This window comes from Rhinolophus sinicus, chromosome 14 (assembly GCF_057876585.1).
Source record: "Rhinolophus sinicus isolate RSI-liver-muscle chromosome 14, RSI-T2T, whole genome shotgun sequence".
NCBI lineage: Eukaryota > Metazoa > Chordata > Mammalia > Chiroptera > Rhinolophidae > Rhinolophus > Rhinolophus sinicus.
The window spans coordinates 105,821,119-105,840,605 of record NC_142514.1 but is presented as its reverse complement, the minus strand read 5'-3'; the positions used below and the strand labels follow the sequence as shown (position 1 = coordinate 105,840,605).

Genomic DNA, 19,487 nt, shown 5'->3' with positions numbered 1-19,487 from the left:
TCTTTGAGCAGTTGCTACAGGGAGATTAGCACGCCCCTTTGTCATTCTGACATCGTATTTGAACACTCCAGGCAGCCTTATCGGAAAGCACTGTACTTGGTATGGTTATGGCCTGGGGGGGGGGGGGGGGGGCGGGGAATGCTATTGTCCTTCCTCACATGTTCAAGGCTCAGGACAGCTCCCTCCATTCCTTAGTCAGCTCCAGGTTGGCCTTGATCCCAGGCCAAGGCAGGATGCATGGCTTTCTTTCTAAGAACTCCGAGGAGGCCTTCTCTTTTAGACAATAGGGACAACTGTTCTTGGTGTGTGTGTGTGTGTGTGTGTGTGTGTGTGTAGAGGAGATGGGTTTTTTTACCTCTATGTTTTGCTCTTCGAATTCCCTGTCATGTTTGTTTGTTCATTCATTCAACAAAAATGCACTGAATCCCTCCTGTGTTCTGGGCTCAATGATGGAGGTTGAGGGGATGACTCGGGTGCCGCATGGCAGCCCCACAGCCTTTCTGTTTCATAAACCCAATTGGAAAGGACCAAGAAATCATCTAACCTCAACCCTTATACATTGTTACAAAGGTGTAACATGAGATCTGGAAATGGTGAGTGGTTTGACCAAGGTCATCGGATGGTCGCTGGCAGAGCTGGAGTGAAAACCGAGTCTCCTGCACCCAGTCCAGTGTTTCAGTCAATGTGTCACACTTGTAATTTAGATGATTCTTGTAAAAATGTGCCTTCTTTGTTATTCTCTCCCCCTCCTTTAAAAGGCTCTAAAACAACTAAATGGTCACCATCTTCCATAGCTCCACTGGTCTGGATGCCCAATAAAGGGGCACTTGCTGTGTCCTTCCGACCCCTCCCCACCTTATGCAGCAAGGAAGGCGTTAACTAGCACTCTGTTAGTTCTTGGTTGCTTTTTTAATCTGTTGTTTGAAATCCTTGCCTTTTATTGGTATATTTACTTTATGGCATACATAAAGAGCTGTATTAAAAAATAAATTGTGTTGTAAAAGCATTTGGTAATGTTTATTAATATTGACTAGTCAGGGAGCAACGAACTCTATCGCTAGAAGGATAATTTGTGGTAATACCAGCTAAGTGTTCACAGCTTGTCAAATGACTGTCTAATCTCAACATTAAAAAAACGTGGGTAAGAGGATAATTTCCCTTATGCCTTGAGAAAATGAAAGTGACCCATTCCGTAGCCAAGATTAGAACTATCTCTGCTTTTTCTCCCCGGAGGTAGCAGCGTCCTCTCTGAGTCCAGGCAGTTCCAGGGCAGTGTTTCAGTGGCCAAGTATCTCTTCGTGTCAGGGCGCTTAGCAATGGCTTCACTAGCAATAGCCGTTCATGTGTCTTGTTCTGTCTGCCTGGCCCTGTGCTGAGGGGTTCGGACGCAGAAATACATTCATAGTGCCTGTCCTCAAGGAGCTTATAGTTTTGAAGAATTTATAAATGGCTTAGTCCTGAATCATGGACTTAGAACTATAGAACTAGTCCTTAGTTCTAAGGACTTTCAAGAAAGTACATAAGGAGAGTGACACTGGGTTTGACTAATGACCTATCTGGGCTGGAATATGTCACTCAGGGTAGCATTAAGAGACATTCCTTGGGAAGATACAATGTTACCTTTAGAATATAGGGAACATTCCCTGAGTATCCCATGTGTCCAGTGAATGTCCTGTTCTGGCTTTGCTTGGAGGCCACTAGTAGAAGAGGATGCTCAGACTTTTCCCTCCAACAAACCACGTGGAGAAAGTATAGGACATTGGACCCCATAGGGAAACACCCTGTCATCCCCCTGGAAGTTGCTTTTGCAAGTATATTCCTGATAGCCTAATAACTTTTCAGTCATCTCTTCCTTTTAAAATTAGAGCCCAGAATGTCACTGACTATCTGGCCTTCCTCTTGTCATTTGAATTAAAGGTAAATGGACCATGAAGGTACCTTTTACACTTAAGGGACTGGGGAAAAAGAATAAGCCCATTGCCAAAGTCCATATGGTCTTCCCTCTATCTGTTCTCTTTTTACTTGGAGAGGTGAGTGAGGCCGGGAAGGTTCTCTTCCCACTGGGCTTATGAGCTGCTTTTAAGACTGAGAACATTTCGAGAGATAGAGCTTTGCGAAGGGACTGGCCTCACCATGCCCACAAGGGGAGACATGGCAGCAAGTCTGTGCCACTTGGCCAGGTCCTACTCAAGAGAAGGGCAGGAAGCTCATGTGGTAGAAGCTGGTTCCCCATGATTAAATAGAGGATCGTGGAGAGTATTGGTCCCCATGTGGGCGGTAGGTTTTTGAGAGAAGGGGGTCATTTAGACCTTGGTTTGGATCTGGTTCACAGAATCTCCTATCTGGTCCTTGCCTATTCTGAGGACCCCTAGAAGCACTGAGTAGGTGAAATTGATGGTCATGCAATCAGAAAGCAGAAGCCCCAACCATCAGGGTGACTGCCGCATGTGGAGCGGCTCGGACCACAGAGACGGGTGAGTTGAAAGGACCTTCAGGGCCATGCGGGCAGGAGCTGAATGTTGGTTCAGGGGATGGAATCAGTAAAACTGAGAACAAGGAGCACATCACCTTATCAAAGCTCTTTTAGGATGGATTCCCCGCTTTATTTTTAACCATTCAGAGGTGGGTGGTCAGGTGGTGCAGCTGTGGTGTTCCCTCCTACTTGCTTTCCCAAATGACAGGTCCTAGTTCTCAGTGCTGGTCTGCCCAGCAGAACTCCCAGGACAGATAACTTCAGCTCCCCAGGAAGACAGTGAGGGAGTGCAGCCCTTGGTTATTGGAATAGAATTCCCTGTCTAAACCTTCCCTGCCTCTATTCTCAGCTCTGACTATGTTTGTCTCTGGGTAGAGGAACTTAGGAACAAATGGAACATGGGTGGTGCTAGACCTTGAACGTCTCTCTCAGGCACACAGAGCCATTATCCTTTCTCCGAGCATTTTCTTCTTGGTCCTCGGTTGTGTGGGACAGAGGAGGGCTGAGCTTCTCCTGCAGAGAGTAGTTAGAGAGGGCTCCCCGTAGGGAGTAGCTGTCATGGTCAGCTGTGCCTGGAGGCTGAGGGTGGGGAGGGTGGGGTTTGGCATGGGTCTCTGCTTGCTTGCTGCCACTTATTCTGCAGTTGTGTCCTAGGTGGGCCAGGTAGATGAAGGCTGATCTTGTGGGATGAGGTTGTCTGAAGCTCAGGCTTTATGCGGCTATAAAAGAGCCATTGGCCTTCCTCATGTGGACTTTAGGAGCCACAGGACAGGTCCAGCACTGGGTTGAAGGCTACTCATGAAGCTCTCGTTCTTGGAATATTGTTAGGATGAGAGGGGGGATGGCTAGATTCCACTTTAGATAGAGGAATTTCTTTAGCAGCGTTGAACCATCCCTTCTGAACTAGGCCCTATGAAGAAAAGGAAAAATAAACATGGCTTCTGCCGTTATATCACTCACAGTCTAAAGCAGATACAATCTGTATGAATTTTCAGACCAAGTAGCACAAAAATGGTTTGGATGAGCGTGTACTTGCTAGTTTGGTTTTACTGAGAAGAGTTGTGTGGTTGAGAATCAGTAAGAAAGAATGAGTCTTTCTCTTTGGTTACTTGTTACAAGGTTCCGATTTGCTTAGACATAATTTTTCATAATGATTCAGTTCTCTTGGGAAAATAGCTAGAGACCTGTTAAAGGTTCATTTTTCTTTGTCTTTTGGACATGGGTGGAAATCTGTTAAATTTAAGGTGAATTTACCCAGTGAGCCAGGCGTGGTCTGTGGTGGGGCAGTGCTGGGGGTGGGGGAGAACTTGAGCCCACTCCCCAGAAGTGGATGGTGAGGACCTAAGCATATGAGGGAGTTGGAGCCTCTACTGAGTGTGGAATAGGGACGCGCTTGGGCCATGCTAGAACTGGAGCACTTTCGAAATGGTGTTGAGTAATAGTGCTTCTTCTCAAAAGAAGAGAGTGTGAAAACCACGGCAGTGTTCCAAAAGGTGCAAAAATGTCCCCCGCTGCCCTTCTTCCCTGATGACCTCATGGCCAGGAGCAGTTAGACCTTGTGAAAAGACAAAACCAGACTGGGAAAATACGAGTTTGTGTGTAATAAGGAGGAGGGAAGCAGACAGAATTTCCATTTTAATCAAAATGCTTTGCAGTTGCCTAATATGATGGTGGCAGTGGAGGTTGTGGTCTGAAGAGTAACAAACTGTGAGTTCATACAAATGTGTACTTTTACTCCAGAAACCAGTTGGAATTCTATTTCCACTTTGGCCATTCTGCAGACTGTGCCATAGAGATTCTATTGGTCGCCAAGTCCCTTGAATGTACTTAAATTCTTCTGTGCCATTTCCTTTTCTTTTGAAGTAGGAGAAGTCTTCACTTTTTCACATTCTTCCTTTGGTGCCGGAACAATAATTAACGATATGAGCAGACTAGTGCTGGGTTGTGTTGAACTACCAGGCCTGTGAGGTGCTCCCTTTTTCCCTTGTGAACTCTGTGCTTTGCCCTGGTCTCTTTGCCTGGGCAGGACCTTTGTTCCTGTATTCCTGTGGGATCGCATGGACATCTCACTCACCTCTGGTAACCAGTGTAGGGCACTGAGTTAGTGTGTCAGGTGCAGGCCAGTGTCCTTACCCCAAGAATTAGAAAGGATAGGACACCTGTGTCTCTGAAGGCTGAGAAATGCATGGCAGCAGAATAGTTCCAAAGGGAGGCTGGTGATGAGTTCCAGAAGTTTCTTTCACTGAAAGATAGACTGCAAGTGAGGAAAGGAGGAAACTTGGGTCATCTGGATTAGGAGCTTTTGAAATGAATAGATTTCTGAGATTGGCCGTCGATTTTTGCTTAGACTATCTTAGCCTGACTGCCTGGGTGTCGTGGGACATGACACAAGTAGAACGTGGCTCAGAGAGAATAATAGTGTGCTTTAGAGGAATTCCTTGGAGGCTAGGTAAAAGGATATGAGCGAGACTTTTGAATAATAAAACTTTGGCTCCAGAAGGGACCAAAACCTTAGATATCACCCACATGACTTTACAGGTGAAAAAATGCAGAGATTGTGATGGCATGATTTGTCCAAGGTCATAAAGCAAGTTAATGGCCGAGTCAGGATAAGGATTCAGGATTTCGGCTGGTCATCTTGCGTTCTTTTCTGTACTCTGCCACCTCTGTAGTAGATGGCAAGGGGGTGTCACCTTTCACATCATACCAATGCAGTGGGCCCAGAAAGCCACTACCACCAATTGTCAGGGAAATCATTTGCATCTAGAAAAAAGGCAGTGGGGTTACCAGAAAGTGTTCATCTGGGTAAAACTGTGGAATCTGTAGGGCAGATTAGGGATGCTTACCCTGCTGGTGGCTGCTGAAACCTGAACAGTTGTCACTGCAGAGTCCTTTGGGAAAACAAATCCAAATGGGTGCTTGTCCGCCTGTTGCTCCTGACAGCCACTCCCTGAGAGGTGGACACTCTGGGAGCTAAGGAATCACTGGTGAGGAAAAGGATGAAAGTAAGACTAATCCCCATCCACTGCCACCCACCAGCCCTGACCATGAATGTGGGCAAGAGGTTCACCTGCTGAACCACTTGAGAAGAGAACTTTTGCCGCTCCCTGGACCATCTTTCAGAAAGCAAAATCTGTCATGCCCGGCAAGTGACCGGCAAGTGTCGTGCATGCACACACTCATATGCCTGGGGACATGGGGTAGTCCCCCCATCTGTAGTTTTGCCTTCCATGGTTTCAGTTACCTGCAGTCAACCGTGATCTGCAAATATTAAATTTTCCCAGCCATCGACAGCGTCTGCTCGTCACAGCCAACTATTGACGTCGTCATGGCTCGATGATCCAGGATCACCCGAAGCAGACGATCCTCCTGACATGTCTTTAGAAGGTCGATAGTAGTCTAAGGCTATGTCACAGTACTTACATCATCTCTCTCTTCATGTAGGCATTGTGTCGTCTCACATCATCACAAGAGGAAGGGTAAATACAATACAATAAGATGTTTTGAGACAGAGAAAGAAAGCAAGAGAGGGAGAGAGAGAGAGAGACCATATTCACATAACTTTAATTGTAGTATATTGTTATAATTGTCTTATTAGTTGTTAATCACTTATTATGCCTAAATCATGAATTAAACTTTATCACACGTATGTATAGGAAAAAACAGTGTGTATAGGGTTTAGTACTATATGCAGTTTCAGGCCTCTCTGGGGGTCTTGGAATGTACCCCCCGTAGATAAAGCAGGGTGGGGGTTGGGGGCCACTACTGTGTTTGAAAACATTCTCTGCTCAGAGTGCTGTTAGGACATGTCCCAGTGCCCAGCATTGTGAAATATATTTAGAGTTAAGAATGTTCAGTTAAAATGTTCTCTACTGTTACTATTTCTCAATTGGGATGGACTAGCCGTGGCCAGGACTAAGATAACATGGGGGTGGGGTGCACTACAGTGTTAGAGGAGGGTGCGCGCGTGTGTGTGTGTGTGTGTGTGTGTGTGTGTGTGTGTGTGTGTATGTGATTGAGAAATCACTTGTTGTCTTTGGCAAGGAGATAAAGGGAAAATGAGCAAACAAAACTGATTGAGAAAGAGCTCTCCATTGGGGACTGGGTGTGACTGCTCTCAGAGGCCATGCACGCTGGACACCATATGCTGTCTTCAGGCCACCGTAGCCCAGAGACTGGCGCTAAGGAGGCTCACCTGGGGGCTCGCATGGTTTTGACACACCGCTGGGTTCTCGTTATGGGATGTGGAAGGTGGGGGAAGTGGGTGGCTTAGTTTACTCATCATGATCTGGGCACTCAGGCCCAGATCTCGGTGCTGCTGGCTTAAATGTATGACACTCCTTCTCGCTATCCTGTTTATCTAATATGAGTACCAGCAGTTCTCCAACCTTTTACTGTGGTCCTAACACATCAACATTCTGATTGCAATAGAATGTTGGCTGTAAGGCGGCCTGTATGCCCTCCTGCCTGCCCAACCGCCCTCGACTCCTGCCCTTGGCTGCCATTACCCGCCCTGTTCCCCAGGGCCAGGCCCCTGGGGAGGTGGCGGGCGAGGTGCAGAGGTGGGTGGAGATGGATTCTGGATCTGGCAGAGGCATGTAAGGGCCTGAGAACAGGAGTGTGGGTGGGAGGAAAGTCAGTGTTTCGGGCAGATGGCCCATATGCCAGCCAATCGCTCAGCCTTGTGTGCGCACAGACCCTCTTCCCGGTGCTCAGCTTCCCACTAGCCCTCCTGCTTCCCTGCATCTTATTGGCTCCATTGCTGGCTCCTGACGGAGTAGTGGGGTCTGGTGAGAAAGACCCTGGGTTGAAAGTGGGGGTCAGAGCACTGTTACAGACTGGGCCTGTGACCATTTGTTAGCAGGGCCTCTGTCTTCCTGGGATGATCGTGTGTGCCAAATCTATCTCACAGAATTGCAGTGATGGTAAAATGAGACAACGTGTGTGAAAGTACTTTGGAAGGCCAAAAAGGACTACTACTACCTTTCGTTGACAGAATGTTATCTGGTTTCTTGAAACCTTTCTTTCTGTCTTAACCTGTGGCCAGAAATGGAGGGAAGACATAAAGCTGGGCCTTAGGGGAAGGGCGTGGGTGTTGGGGAGACGCTGTGGTCCTGAGAACATCTAGATGCCCTGAGAGAGAAGCAGCTCATGTCCATAAAGACATCAATTCATCAATAAGCTTATTCAGTGCCTGCTACGTACCAGGCACTAGAGTGGGAGCTGGGGGTATGAGCAAAAAGGCACAGGTACAGCCCTCCTAAGTCTAGTGGTGTCGGGGAAGAGCCAGGAATATGCACAGTCGCAGGACAGTGAGGACAGTGCTCAACTCTCGCTCCCATGTCCTTCATTCCCTTCTTCTTGTTCTCCTGCTGGAGGGATGGCTGCAAAGCCCCCAGGTAGGGGTGGGCCTGCCTTCTGTCCAGCCAGAGCAGCAGCAACCTATCTTTTCCTTTCCCTACAGGAAGCTGCACAGTGGGATGAAGACGTACGGGTGTGAGCTCTGCGGAAAGCGGTTCCTGGATAGTTTGCGACTGAGAATGCACTTACTGGCTCATTCAGGTAGGCGAGGATGCCCTGACTGGCCCCTTTTAGCACGGGCAACCACCTTTTTCCTGCCTTTGCCCCTACTCAGAGCATGGATGCCCCACTGCCAGCTGGAGTCTTGGCTCACCTTGTCCCTCGGGTGTTCCCTCCAGATTCATGGAGCAGGAAGTCCATCCTGATCGTGTGACTATCTGGAGGGACCCATCCTCACGCTCTCCTGGGTTTCCCAAGGCATCGGTCGCACCAGTGCCCTGTGTGATCTACCTTCCAAAGTAGACTGCGATTTCATTAGCAAAACAGTTGTGGAATTAGGTTCTCACTGTCTAATGAATCTAACTATTGGGTTCACATTATACCAGAGCCTTTAATTAAATAGATATAGAAAGGTTGGAACACAAAGCTAGTTACACCGTGCTGTCTTTTGCAAGTTAATTTTATCCAATTGTAGTGGGGTTGGCTAGGTGGCTGCCGCTATTTTTGCTCATGTTTGGGCAAATTAGGTGTGGAAAGGGGAGAAGCCCCTGGCATCCAGCATGCCTGGGTGTTCTTGGTGGAGGGAAGGACATAGCAGGTCTGCTGCTGCTGCTTTGAGGCCCAGGGGTTGCCTGGCTTCAGTTGTAGAGCACCCACACACACACGTCCCTGCCAGGGCCTGTGCATTCTCCCCTCTCATTCCCTTGTCTTTCAGCCTTGGCATCACGTCTTGGGGGACAGGAGAGGGCTATCTTCTTATTTGGTCTTGCTTCTCCCCTCATATCATCAACTGTCAGCGTCTGCTGGCTCTTTCCCCAGATTGCCTCCAGCATCTGGACCCCCAGGCAGTTTAGTGTTTGTGAAATGAACATAGTCTTTGGGACTGAGCAGATGAAGGTTCGAGTCTTGACTGTGATGTGTGCTAACTGTATATATGACCTTGGGCAGATTTGCCCTCTGAGCCCGTTTCTGCATCTGTAAAGTGCAGGTGTTGCTCACTCATACATCATTTTTATTTTTAGTATTAGGTGGCAGAATATATGTTGAGGCATCTGTAGTTCACTCCCTGGTGTACAGTTGATGTTTAATAAATGGCAGTTGCTTCTGCTTCCACCTTCCTCTCTTTGCCCCACTTCTGATGTTGTCACCCTGGGGCATGTTCCATTCCCTGTATTCCAGAGCTTCCGGTCTGGCTGGCTGTCTGCAGTCTGTCCTTGCTTCGTCTATCACCTGTACAGTCATGTAAATGCTGCTTGTAGTTTCTAATGCTTCACCTTGCCGCTGCCTTGCTACAGAGCCCGTGTGGCTCTCACTGCATTGAATGCCATCTCTCTCCCTGGCCTTCATGGCCCTTCCAAAAGTGCCCTAACCCGTTCTCGCTTCCCATTGTTCCCTCTTCAGATCGAGGGATTGGACCACACAGACACCAGGTGGCCATCTATCTTGGCATGTCTGCTCTGTCCCATGTCTTTGTGTGTCCCATTCCTCCTTCCCGTTGGGGCTCCCCAACCCAATCATGGCTTCACTGACCATCCTCGTCCCATCCATCTGTCCCGTGTTGGCCTGGTGTCCTGAGTCTAGGTGTTCACGGGTTCAGCATCTGCTTGCTACTCATATACTCCTTGGTTCTGTTTTTTAACTTGCAGTTCATATCTTCTTGCTTCCTTTCAGCTTTTTATGTTGTCGAGGGTTCAGTGTGGGGTTTCATGAGCTATCAGTCAACAAGATTGGTCACCCCCCAACCAAGTACAGAGTGTGGGTCTTCTGTTTCATTTGCTCCCTGCTCCAGGCCTCTATGTGGTCTCTGTGGTGTTGGACACTCGTGTGTGAGTAATACACTGCAGCCTGTGGTTCCAGCATCCTCACCCTCTCCTTCACTCAGCCCAGTGAGCACCGTTTCTCCTAGTCATCCCCGAGTCCGGTGCTCTAGCCAGCTCATCTGCTTATTGGGTTTGCTCTGTGTGCAAAGCCCATTTCCTCTGCATGGAGTAGCCCTTCCCCCACCTTCTCAGATCTTCACGGTCCCTTCTGCAGTGCTCTCCTTGACACTTTCCCACCCCCAGCAGGAAGCAGTAGTGCCTTCTTCTGGGTATCCATATTTCTTTTATCTGAAGCATCTTTGGACATAATCTTTGTGTTATGGTTATTTGTGGACTTGCCTTATCTCTTCTACTTGGGAGTCAGGATTAGGAATTTGGGCACCTGCCTCCTGACCATGTGACCTAGGGCAATAAATATAAGCTCTGTGAGCCTTTCTCCATATCCTCATTTATAGATGAGTTCTGCACCCCTGCTCAGAAAAATTGTGAGGCCCACATCAGACACTTAGCGCTGTGCCTGACACAGTGATAGGCTCTCAGCATATGTAGCTTCCCTTTCTCTCTGCTCCTCTAATAGACTGTACGCTGCTTGCGGACAGGGTCTGTCCGCAGTCCGTGAAGCCATGAAGCACATTGCCTGGACATTAGTGGAGTCTCTAGGTATCGGTTGAATGAATGAGTGCAGCCTAGGAGGCCTATGGTCCACTTAGGGAAACTCCAGTCTCCTGCCAGTTCTCTTGTGTGATGGAAATTGTTTAAATTGTGTCCCAGGGGTTCACTCGGGGGCAGGGAGAGCGCAGCCAGGAGCCCACTGGCCGTGTTGGTTGAGTGTGAGTTAGCTGTTGTCTCCACTGAGAAGCACACTTTAGCAGTGTCTGGTGAGGCTGGTGGGAGTGGCAGAGAGTGAGGGAGCTGCTTATGCACTTTCAGGTGGGCTGAGAACCCCCACTTCAGACAAGATGAGTATAATGGCACCACCCCCCTGACTGAGCTCTACTTCAAGGCCTCATGGTCTCATTGGGGTGCCCTGGCAGCTTTGGGAGCTGGGTCCTATTTTCCTTTCTGTGCCTGAAGTCTGTGCAAATGATTTCTTCCTTTGAAATTCACTTACCACTATCCTTGTGAAGAAGGATTTGGTGATGGGGACAGTGTGATGGGTCATAAGAGTGCTTTAATCCACCCCTGCAGATAGCTCGTAACCTGCTTAGACTGGCATTTCTATTCTCTGCTTTTTCTTTCACTTGTCCTGCAGACCTCTCACCCCGGTGCTAGGATGTCTTGAAAATAAAATAGCAACAAGGGCTTAGTGAGGCTAGACCACGTCCTAAATTGTTTGCCACCCCCCCCCACCCTCACCCCCCACCTCCGTTAAACAGTGAAGGCCCATGGCCTCTGGAGAAACCTGGCTTTGTGGGGAGTTGGGGTTGGAGGGCTGGGCTGGTGGTGCCAGGCCTTCTATCAGATCTTAGTGGCACAAGTTAGGTTTCACATTTTCTGACTCCTCTCCCAGTGGCAGGCTAACAGAACTGTGTGATGTTTTAGAGGCGATGTTTAGTTAGACGACACGAGACCCAAGATTTTCTGGCTGCTGTGTTTTGAAGGCTCCATGCAGGAAGCTGACAGCAAGAATGGCCCCTAAGGGCCTGTAGTGCAGAACCCATTTTACAGAAGATCATCAGGGTTGAAGCAGTAATACAGAGCCTGAAAGAATGGTAGTTGCTCCAGAACCCTGGGGACTGGGTTTTGAAAAGGGGCAGACTGTGGAGAAGTGAGTCTGGGACCTGGGTCGGGATCATGGGGCGCCTGGTTTCCCCTAAATGTTGCTGTCCTTGCACAGGCACATTCCTGCTGTTGTCTCTTGCTCAGCGGAGCTGAAAGGCACTCACTTCCTCACTCCCTCGCTCCCTCGCTTGCTCTGCGTGCTGGCCGCCCCCACCCCCTCTTGGCTAGCATGGCCTGTGTTTGTTGTTGTAGCTCTGGCACCTGGCCAGGCCTGGCTGGGAGCCAGCCTTGTGGGTACAGTGTGTACAGTGAGTGCTGAGCCAAGTTTGTCATCATACACGATTAATTTTTTTTTTTTTCTAATCTGGTAGGGGTGGGGTGAAGAAGGAGGCAAGGAAAGAGTTTCTCTGACGTTTGAGAACAGCCCACATAGAATTCTGCAGAGATGTTATTTATGAAAGGATGAACCGCTCTTGCTTGTTTATCCCTTTCAGCTTTTCCCCCTTCTCTCCTCTTCTCCTGCACATTTCCTTGTCCGAGGAAATCAGCCTCTATGAGAGCAACAATGTGAGGTCTTATTTTCAGTGACTAGAATACTAAATTTACATTCCTAAATCAGTTTTCATTGTGTTGAAATTGACAATTTGTTTAATTAGAAGTTTGCCCTGTAGGAGGCCCTTCCTAGAGACAATGCCTTCTTTTTCTTTCTCTTTCTCTCTTTCTATTTTTTTTCTCCTTTTTAAGACCCTAAATGGTAGTAGTGAGTGTTCAGTTTAATTGAAGTTTCTGTTTCGATTTGAGTGTGTTAACTAATCAAGTGTTTATGAGATATACCTGATGATAACAATAAGTTTAAATGAACAAACAATAACCTAACTCATTAGCTAATGAGATTGATCTGGCCAGGCCCTGCATTCTGTTTGAGGACCCAGGAGGGTTTGAGGGCTGGAAAAGAGGCTGGGGCTGGAAGAGTGACCACCTTGGATGCTTTGCAACACTGCCCCTTCTGGAGCATGAACCTTGGGTGTAGGAGTGTGGCAGCGATTGGGGGGAGTCCCAGTCCCTTTGTGTGCCAGGATCACTCTGAAGTCTCCATCCCTACCCTTTGCTGCCATGTCCCTTGTGGAAGCATTAGGGACATACTGCTGTCTCTTAGGCACTCCTTGTTTTCACTTAACAGGTGATTCCTAGCTCTTGGATATCCATGCAGAAACCGCAGCCTCAGGCAGTGTTCTGGGATTCACTAGTGTACAGTTTCCCATTAGGTAGTATTTCCTACATCTTGGCTTAACGTACTAGTGGTTATAAATGAGCACACCCAGAAGTGCTTGCCCCTATTTTTGACTTGGCTGTGTACTCCTTAGAGGTTTGCATATTTCTGTGGCCTGCCCCTGTTCTGGGAGTGTCGTTCAGTTTTGGAGCCACTGGACATTTACTGAACACTAATTATACGTCAGTCAGGCTATGTATACTTAACTCTGGAGAATACTGCAGCATCCCTGGCCTCAAGGAGCTTAAATCTTGTAGGAGAGATGCTGGACTACAAAGTAATGACAAAAGAAGGTAGTGTGTACGAAGGGCCAAGAAAGAGTCTAGGAGGAATTCAGAGGAGGAGGGTGTCCTAGAGGATGGCAGAACTTCAATGGATGGTGAGGGTGGGATTCTGAGAGGAACTGCTAGGGGGAAGCCCAAGCTGCCCTTAGTGATGTGCAGAGTTGCTGGGGTGTGTAGGATGGGGTGGGGGAGAAGAGGGCAGAGTTTAGAAGGGGAGAAGGATGGGGTACTATTGTGGAAGGCCTTGAGTAGCTAAACGATTTATATTTTATGCAGTATTGGAAAGCCACTGAAAGACTGAATAAGGGAGTGACACTTTTTTACCTCTGTAATCGAAAGGACTGTTGGGCTTTTTGATGTAGAGTAGGCAGGAATACAGCATTTCTAAGACCCGTTGGAGAAATGGCGTGACTGGCAGTCAGTCGTGGAGTATGGCGGGAGTGTAGAGGCTGGTGCCTCTTGCACTGGTTAGGGGCACGCAGGCTGCCTTTGGGAGTCCAGTCCTGCTAGGGGCCTGTGCCCTGCACGCCTTTTTCTTTCTCAGGCACCATGAGCCACAGCTATTGAGAAACGTCCCATGATACCAGACTCTTCCCCATAGTCAGAGCCACGGGGAAAGAATATGCTGATAGACTTTCTGATTCTAGCAGCAGCATGGGGTGGCTAGGGCAAATCATCCGGGGCCTGGGTCATCCATCTGGCAGGAAGGGGCTGGAGGGAATGGGGCCAAAACCCAGATTGGTTCTCTCGTGCTTTCCTTTGTCTGGATAGAAGGGAAGGAAGGAAAACTATGAGATATCCAAGATCTATGGAACACTTAGCTTTGGGGTTCAGGCTTCCTCTTCCCAAAGACAGAGAAAGAAGGTGGGGGGAGGAGCAAAATAACTGGAAAATTCTCCAGGACTTTGAGGTGAGGATGTGAGCTGGTCCACATGCCAATGATGGGAGAGGCATCTCAGCATTCATTGATGGCTTATCTAGACCTGCAGTTTCTCCTGACCTTGCAGCTTCCTTCTTTCATTCACTTCTCTCTTCCCAGATCAGGTATCTGCTAAGAGCAAGAGATTGGGGGTTATCAGCCTATGGTCAGTTCATTCCCTCTTTGCCCTCTCTCCAATGAATGCCAGCGCTCCCTTCTGCTGGTTCAGCCATCAGGACAAAACCCGGAGATAACCAAGAAGAAACTGCCTCGGGTTTTCTGACTCCCTCAGCGTGCCTTCGGAGGTGGGCATGATGGAGGGTTTGGGTTCAGAGCACGGAGAAGATCAGATGTGAGTGGCTCAGAGGCCCTGCTGCCTTCCCTTTGGTCCCTGTGGGTGACTGGGGTGCAGAAAGAGGAAAGAGGGAAGAGAAGCCACTTTCCCTGGCTCTCTCTTGAACATACTTCTCTCTCTCTCCCTCCCTGCTCTGAATTTGGCCTGCTTCCCGAACTTTTTCCCAGAGTGGTGTCGTCACTGGCCTGCCGGCAGGTCTGGATGTTCTGCCAGCATTCCAGAGAGTTTATGATCGCTTGCAGATGTGCCTCCAAGAACACACTGTACCCAAAGCAGAAATTAATGCAGGCTTGACTGCCGTCCAAGCCCATACACGGGAGAGAGGAAAAAGAAAACAAAAACTGTTTAATGCTGTTTATAAATTATACACTGGCTGATGAAAAATACATTTCTTCCCCCCCTCGCCCCCTTTTCTCACTGCCCCCCACCCCTTCTTGCTTTCTGCCTCAAGAGCCTAAACTGAGACCAGAAGAATATGGTTTTGCTTTTAGCTCCTGTTTTGGCTGGGATCCGAAACCCTGCTGCTGACTCACAGCCAGAGTATTTTTCCCCTTTACCTGATGAAATATACTGATTTTTCCAGTCCAGACGGAGTGTTTTTGGTTTTGTTGTCTTTTTTTCTTTTTTTTTACTTTTCTTCTTTTGCCAGGAATTTTGTTTATAGCAAGTGACAGACAGGTCCTGTGATGGTGCTGGGTGCGATGCTGGCCCCCGGGCAAATAAAGCCCCCACATCTGTCTGCCTCAGTGCTGCTGGGTGTGCATGCCTGGGTCCCCTGGCCTGGCAGATTTTGCTCAATGTCAGGCCAGCTGAGCAGAGAAAGTTCGGAAAGTTCATTGCAGGTCATTGTATTAAACAGTGTTTTCAGCACTTCCCTCCCATCCCTTCACCTACAGCCCCCGTGTGAAGAGGGGGTTCACATGGCCCTCCCCCCAGATACACATGTCTCTACCTCCATATGGTGCCTTAGCAGGGGTTTGGGAAGCTCGTTGCATCTACCCCTCTGGATCCCAGCCTCTCCCCCTACACTCAAGTCCCCCATCCCAATTTATTCTATAAATTCGTTTCCACATTATGTCTATCCATTTACATGGCTTTTGTGTTTTTTAATACTGCTAATGTTTATCATTTGCCCAACAGGCTCGACAGATTTTGCTTCCTGTAGAGCATCGAGGCTTTAGAGCCCCCTCGTTGCTAAGTAGCAGTCTCCCTGTACTGTAATGGGCTGATTTTGTATTCTGTTCAGCGCTGTATCTTATTTTTGTATGCAAGACAAAGTGTTTTGATGGAGGACGATTGCGGCAGTGTCTGGAGGCTGTTTGGAGTTTTATGGGCTGTACAGTACACTGTGTGCTCTCTGAACAGAACACAGGCTGTTGAATTTGGATTGGATTTGTCATTTTCCCCCCTCAGAGAGGAGCCTGTCAGATAGAACATTACTTTAAGGGTGGAGGGAAGAAAGTGGAAATTATGTAATAACCTTCTCTCTGTCTCTCTCTGTTTCTCTCTTTCTTGGTCTTTCCTTCTGTCTCACTTTCTCCCTCTCTGATTTTCCTATCCCCAAACAGGGGGTTTCTCCCCACACACCCTTTCATACCACCATAGATTTTGTCGAGCTTGATGATGACATTCCTACCAGGAAATGAGTGACCCTAGAAAGATGGATGCGGGGACATCCTGTCTGTCTGCTGTTTATTCTCTCTCCTTTTCTCTCCCTTGCTCCTTCCATCTTTCCTAGGTTCTGGGCAGCTGTGCCGGCCGTTGTTTTTGTCTGAGGCTGTTTGTGTGGGATCCATCTGAAGACAATGCCATTTTCTTATTTCCAGGGCTGTGTCACCTTCTTTTTGCTTCCCAGATGTGCGCCCCACCAGGATTTTTAGCTAGTCCTCGATTGTCACCTTCTCCCCTCAGTGCTCATGGCCTGGCCCTCTAACCAGGCTGTGCCTGGGTCCCAGTGTCCAGGGCTGTGTCTGAGACACCAGATCCGACCACACCCATGCACTGCACTGTTTGCGGGCTGTCATTCTCAGCACTCTTCTGAGCTCTCTGTGGTGACAGGTGTTTATTTTTCAACTTTGCTCTTCTCCTTCCACCCCTCCCCCCTGCCCCGCACCCAATCTCCTTTCATCTCACTCCATCTTTTTCTCCCTGTCCTTGTGTCTGAGTCGGCCTTAGCCTTTTCTTGATGCGCCTGTGTGGTTTCTGTCTTCCTTCTTATGTCTTCGTCTGTCTTTGTCTCCATCCGTCTTGGTTGGTTCTCTCTCTCTCTCTCTCTCTCTCTCTCTCTCTCTCTCTCTGTCTGTCTGTCTCTCTCCCCCCCCCCACCCCAACCCTCAAAGTTTCTTAGCTTGAAAGTTGTTTGGGGATTGGGATGGGGAACAAAATGTCACTCTGGCTCAGAATGCCTGGGGAGGGCTCTTGAGCGAGTGTCCGGAGAGTGAACCCAGCACCTGCGTGCAAACTTGTGTGCTCCTGTCCCGCACCGTTTGGGGACCCTTCTTTGGCTTGGCTCCTGATTCTCCTGGGTCCCTGGTTTTCTTAAGTTGAGCTGAGTGTGGGCAAGTGAATGAACAGGATTAGGGTTTGTAAGTTCCTTATTGGACTTGACTCCTAAAAAGCATGTCGTATTGGCACTGTGCTTGCAGAGGTTTGTACCAAGCACCTGAGTGCTGAGCCCTCCAGGCACCATGTGGTTTGTTCACCTTCATGTACCAGGGACTGGCCTCGTGCCTGGCACATAGAAGACTTTTTGATAAGTTTGTGTTGAATAAGTGAATATCCTGTTACTAAAGTATTTGTACTTCTAGGGCAGGTCTGAGTTTGGTGGGGTCTGAGATTTACACAATTTGGGGTGTACTCTCCCAGAAAAAGATTATGAATATCAGGTGTTAGAGGAATGGGCTGATGCAAGGCGGGACCTGAAGCTTCACCTTGATTAGCTTCAGGGAGAACAGGCCTGTGTGAGCCACTGTGAGGAGCTGCCAGCTGAGGCCCCACAGTGGGAGCAACTGAGTGGGGAGAGTCAAGAGTGAGGACAGGATGGTTGTACCTGCTCAGCTCAGGGGACCCTCAGAGGGTGGGGCAGCCGCGTTCGCAGGCCTGGCGTCTGCATTCTGCAAGTGTCAGGACAAGTTATCCCACCTGTGGTAACTGCTGTTGGTCCCCATGGACCTGGAAGCCTTTGTATTTCATGCTTTCTCTCAACAAGACCAGTTGGTAAGGACAGACTCAAAGTCCCATTTCACCCAAAGTCACCATGTGGATTGATACACACGGTAGCATCCAGGCCTCCACACAGACCTTCAGGGACTCTCAAGGAAATGACATGACACCCACCCCTCTCATAAGTGTTCCATCTGCCTGGGTCTGTGGCTTTGGTTCTCCTGCTTCCCTGGGCCAGTAGAGTTGTGTCTTAAGGGGGCACAGCACTGGTCCCTCACGTGTCTTGGAGAGGATTCTTGAGGCCAGGGGTCCTGGAAGTGATAGGCAGTGCATGTGGACATCTAAGAGTCTGTGCTGCGGAGCTTCCAGACTCAGTCGCATCTGTTTATTCGGGTCAGTGGAGGAAGCAGGATTAAACCGTTCTTTGGGAAGGACACTACTTATTTCCTGGAAGGTGTGGAAAAGCTGCAGTTACATTCCCAGAAATGAGGGTCAGCTGTGTGTGCGCGTGTTGGTGTGTGCATATGTGAGAAAAAAGAGAATGAGAAGAAGCGTTTACATGAAATGCTCACGATTGTTCCTTTGCTGTAATGGCCCCACACAGACCATTACCTTGCAGATTTAAAAACTAAATGAGCTCATCATATCTAGTGACTTCCATCGACACTCATGCTTGATTGCAAAGCCTGTGTTACCTTTGAATTTCAACTTCATTGTTTGTTATTAACTCTCCGATATTGGTGGTACAGTTTCCCCTCTTGATTCAACCATGAACATGTTGATTTTGTGTGATGGATGGAAATGTTTTCAGCAGGACCCCACTGAAGAGCCTTCTTGTTTTAAAAATAGCCCGTGACCTCTAGGGCTGCGTCTGGAGTTTCCGAGGAATCCAGTGGGCTGAGGTAGACATGGGTTGACTTTGGAGGGAACTGAAGTTCTGTATTTTTTAATTTAATGATTTGAGTTTCATATGAATGATTTTGCGTTCCGTGCAATACTCTGCATTTTCATAACTGTCTTTTCCACTTTGGGTAAAGACGGGGAGGGAAGAAATAGCAGCAGCAGCATTCTGTGGGCAAAGGAAGAAAACAAGAGAATGGGGCAGAGAACAGGCTAAATTTAAAATTGTAATTGGCTGACTTCCACTGGCTTGCGGGTGTTTTAATGACTCATAATAACTTCATTTAAAACCAGCTGAGCAGAAAATAGATTGGAGAGGAGCCTCGGGCCATTATGGATTTGTTTTTTTTTTTGACAAGCTCGGTTTTCAGCAGCCAGGAAGGCTCTCAGAGAGGGCTTGGCTGTGTTCTCTCTCGCTCCCTCTCTCTGAGGGTTGGTGGTCTGCCCAGGAGAGATTGTATAGAAACCAGGGCTGCTCCCCCTCCCCTTTTTTAAAAAACTGATTATAAATAGATGCCTTGAGGTATTATTTTAGCATCAGTAGGATTATTATTTTTTTTACTTTTCATGTGGTAAATGGAACATAAATAAAATTGTTTTTGAAATTACTGAATTAATTAGGTAGTAAAGCAACTACAATGCATACATTTCCTTTGCCCAGTGCCCTGATCCATATTTGCGAGGCATTCCCCTTTTCTCCCAATCCCCTCCTCTTCTCCCCCAGCAGCCCCACTTCCTGCCAGTGTGAACCCTCCCTTTGAGTGGCAAGGTTTTATCATCCCTGTAACAGCTAAATTATTTTTTAAAAGATCTGTAGGATTTTGACAGGATTGGTTCTGTCCAGCTACCCAGTCAGCTGGAGGAAGCACGAGTTTTGGGAATTGCCAGAAAAGGCTCTAACCTCATTCTAAATAGATCCTGCCTGTTTCCCGTGCTAGGATGAACGCCAGCCTCACGAGTGCTCCCTTTTCTCTTTTTAAAGTCAGCTGGCTCAGCCATCGGATGCGTCTGTCTGGGCAGAAGATGTCGGCCCCCATCTGATGGCTCATAGCCATTTATCTA

At 48.2% G+C, this 19,487-nt stretch overlaps 1 protein-coding gene across 4 annotated transcripts in view; it reads left to right on the top strand.

Moving 5' to 3' along the window:
* The window catches only part of ZBTB16 (zinc finger and BTB domain containing 16), a 184,488-nt gene that overhangs the window by 84,567 nt on the left and 80,434 nt on the right, over window positions 1-19,487 (top strand). For all 4 annotated transcript variants that reach the window (XM_019753309.3, XM_074335449.2, XM_074335451.2 and 1 more), the window contains exon 3: window positions 7,938-8,035. In XM_019753309.3, the coding sequence (XP_019608868.1) occupies window positions 7,938-8,035 (98 nt within the window). The remainder of the gene's footprint in view (window positions 1-7,937; window positions 8,036-19,487) is intronic.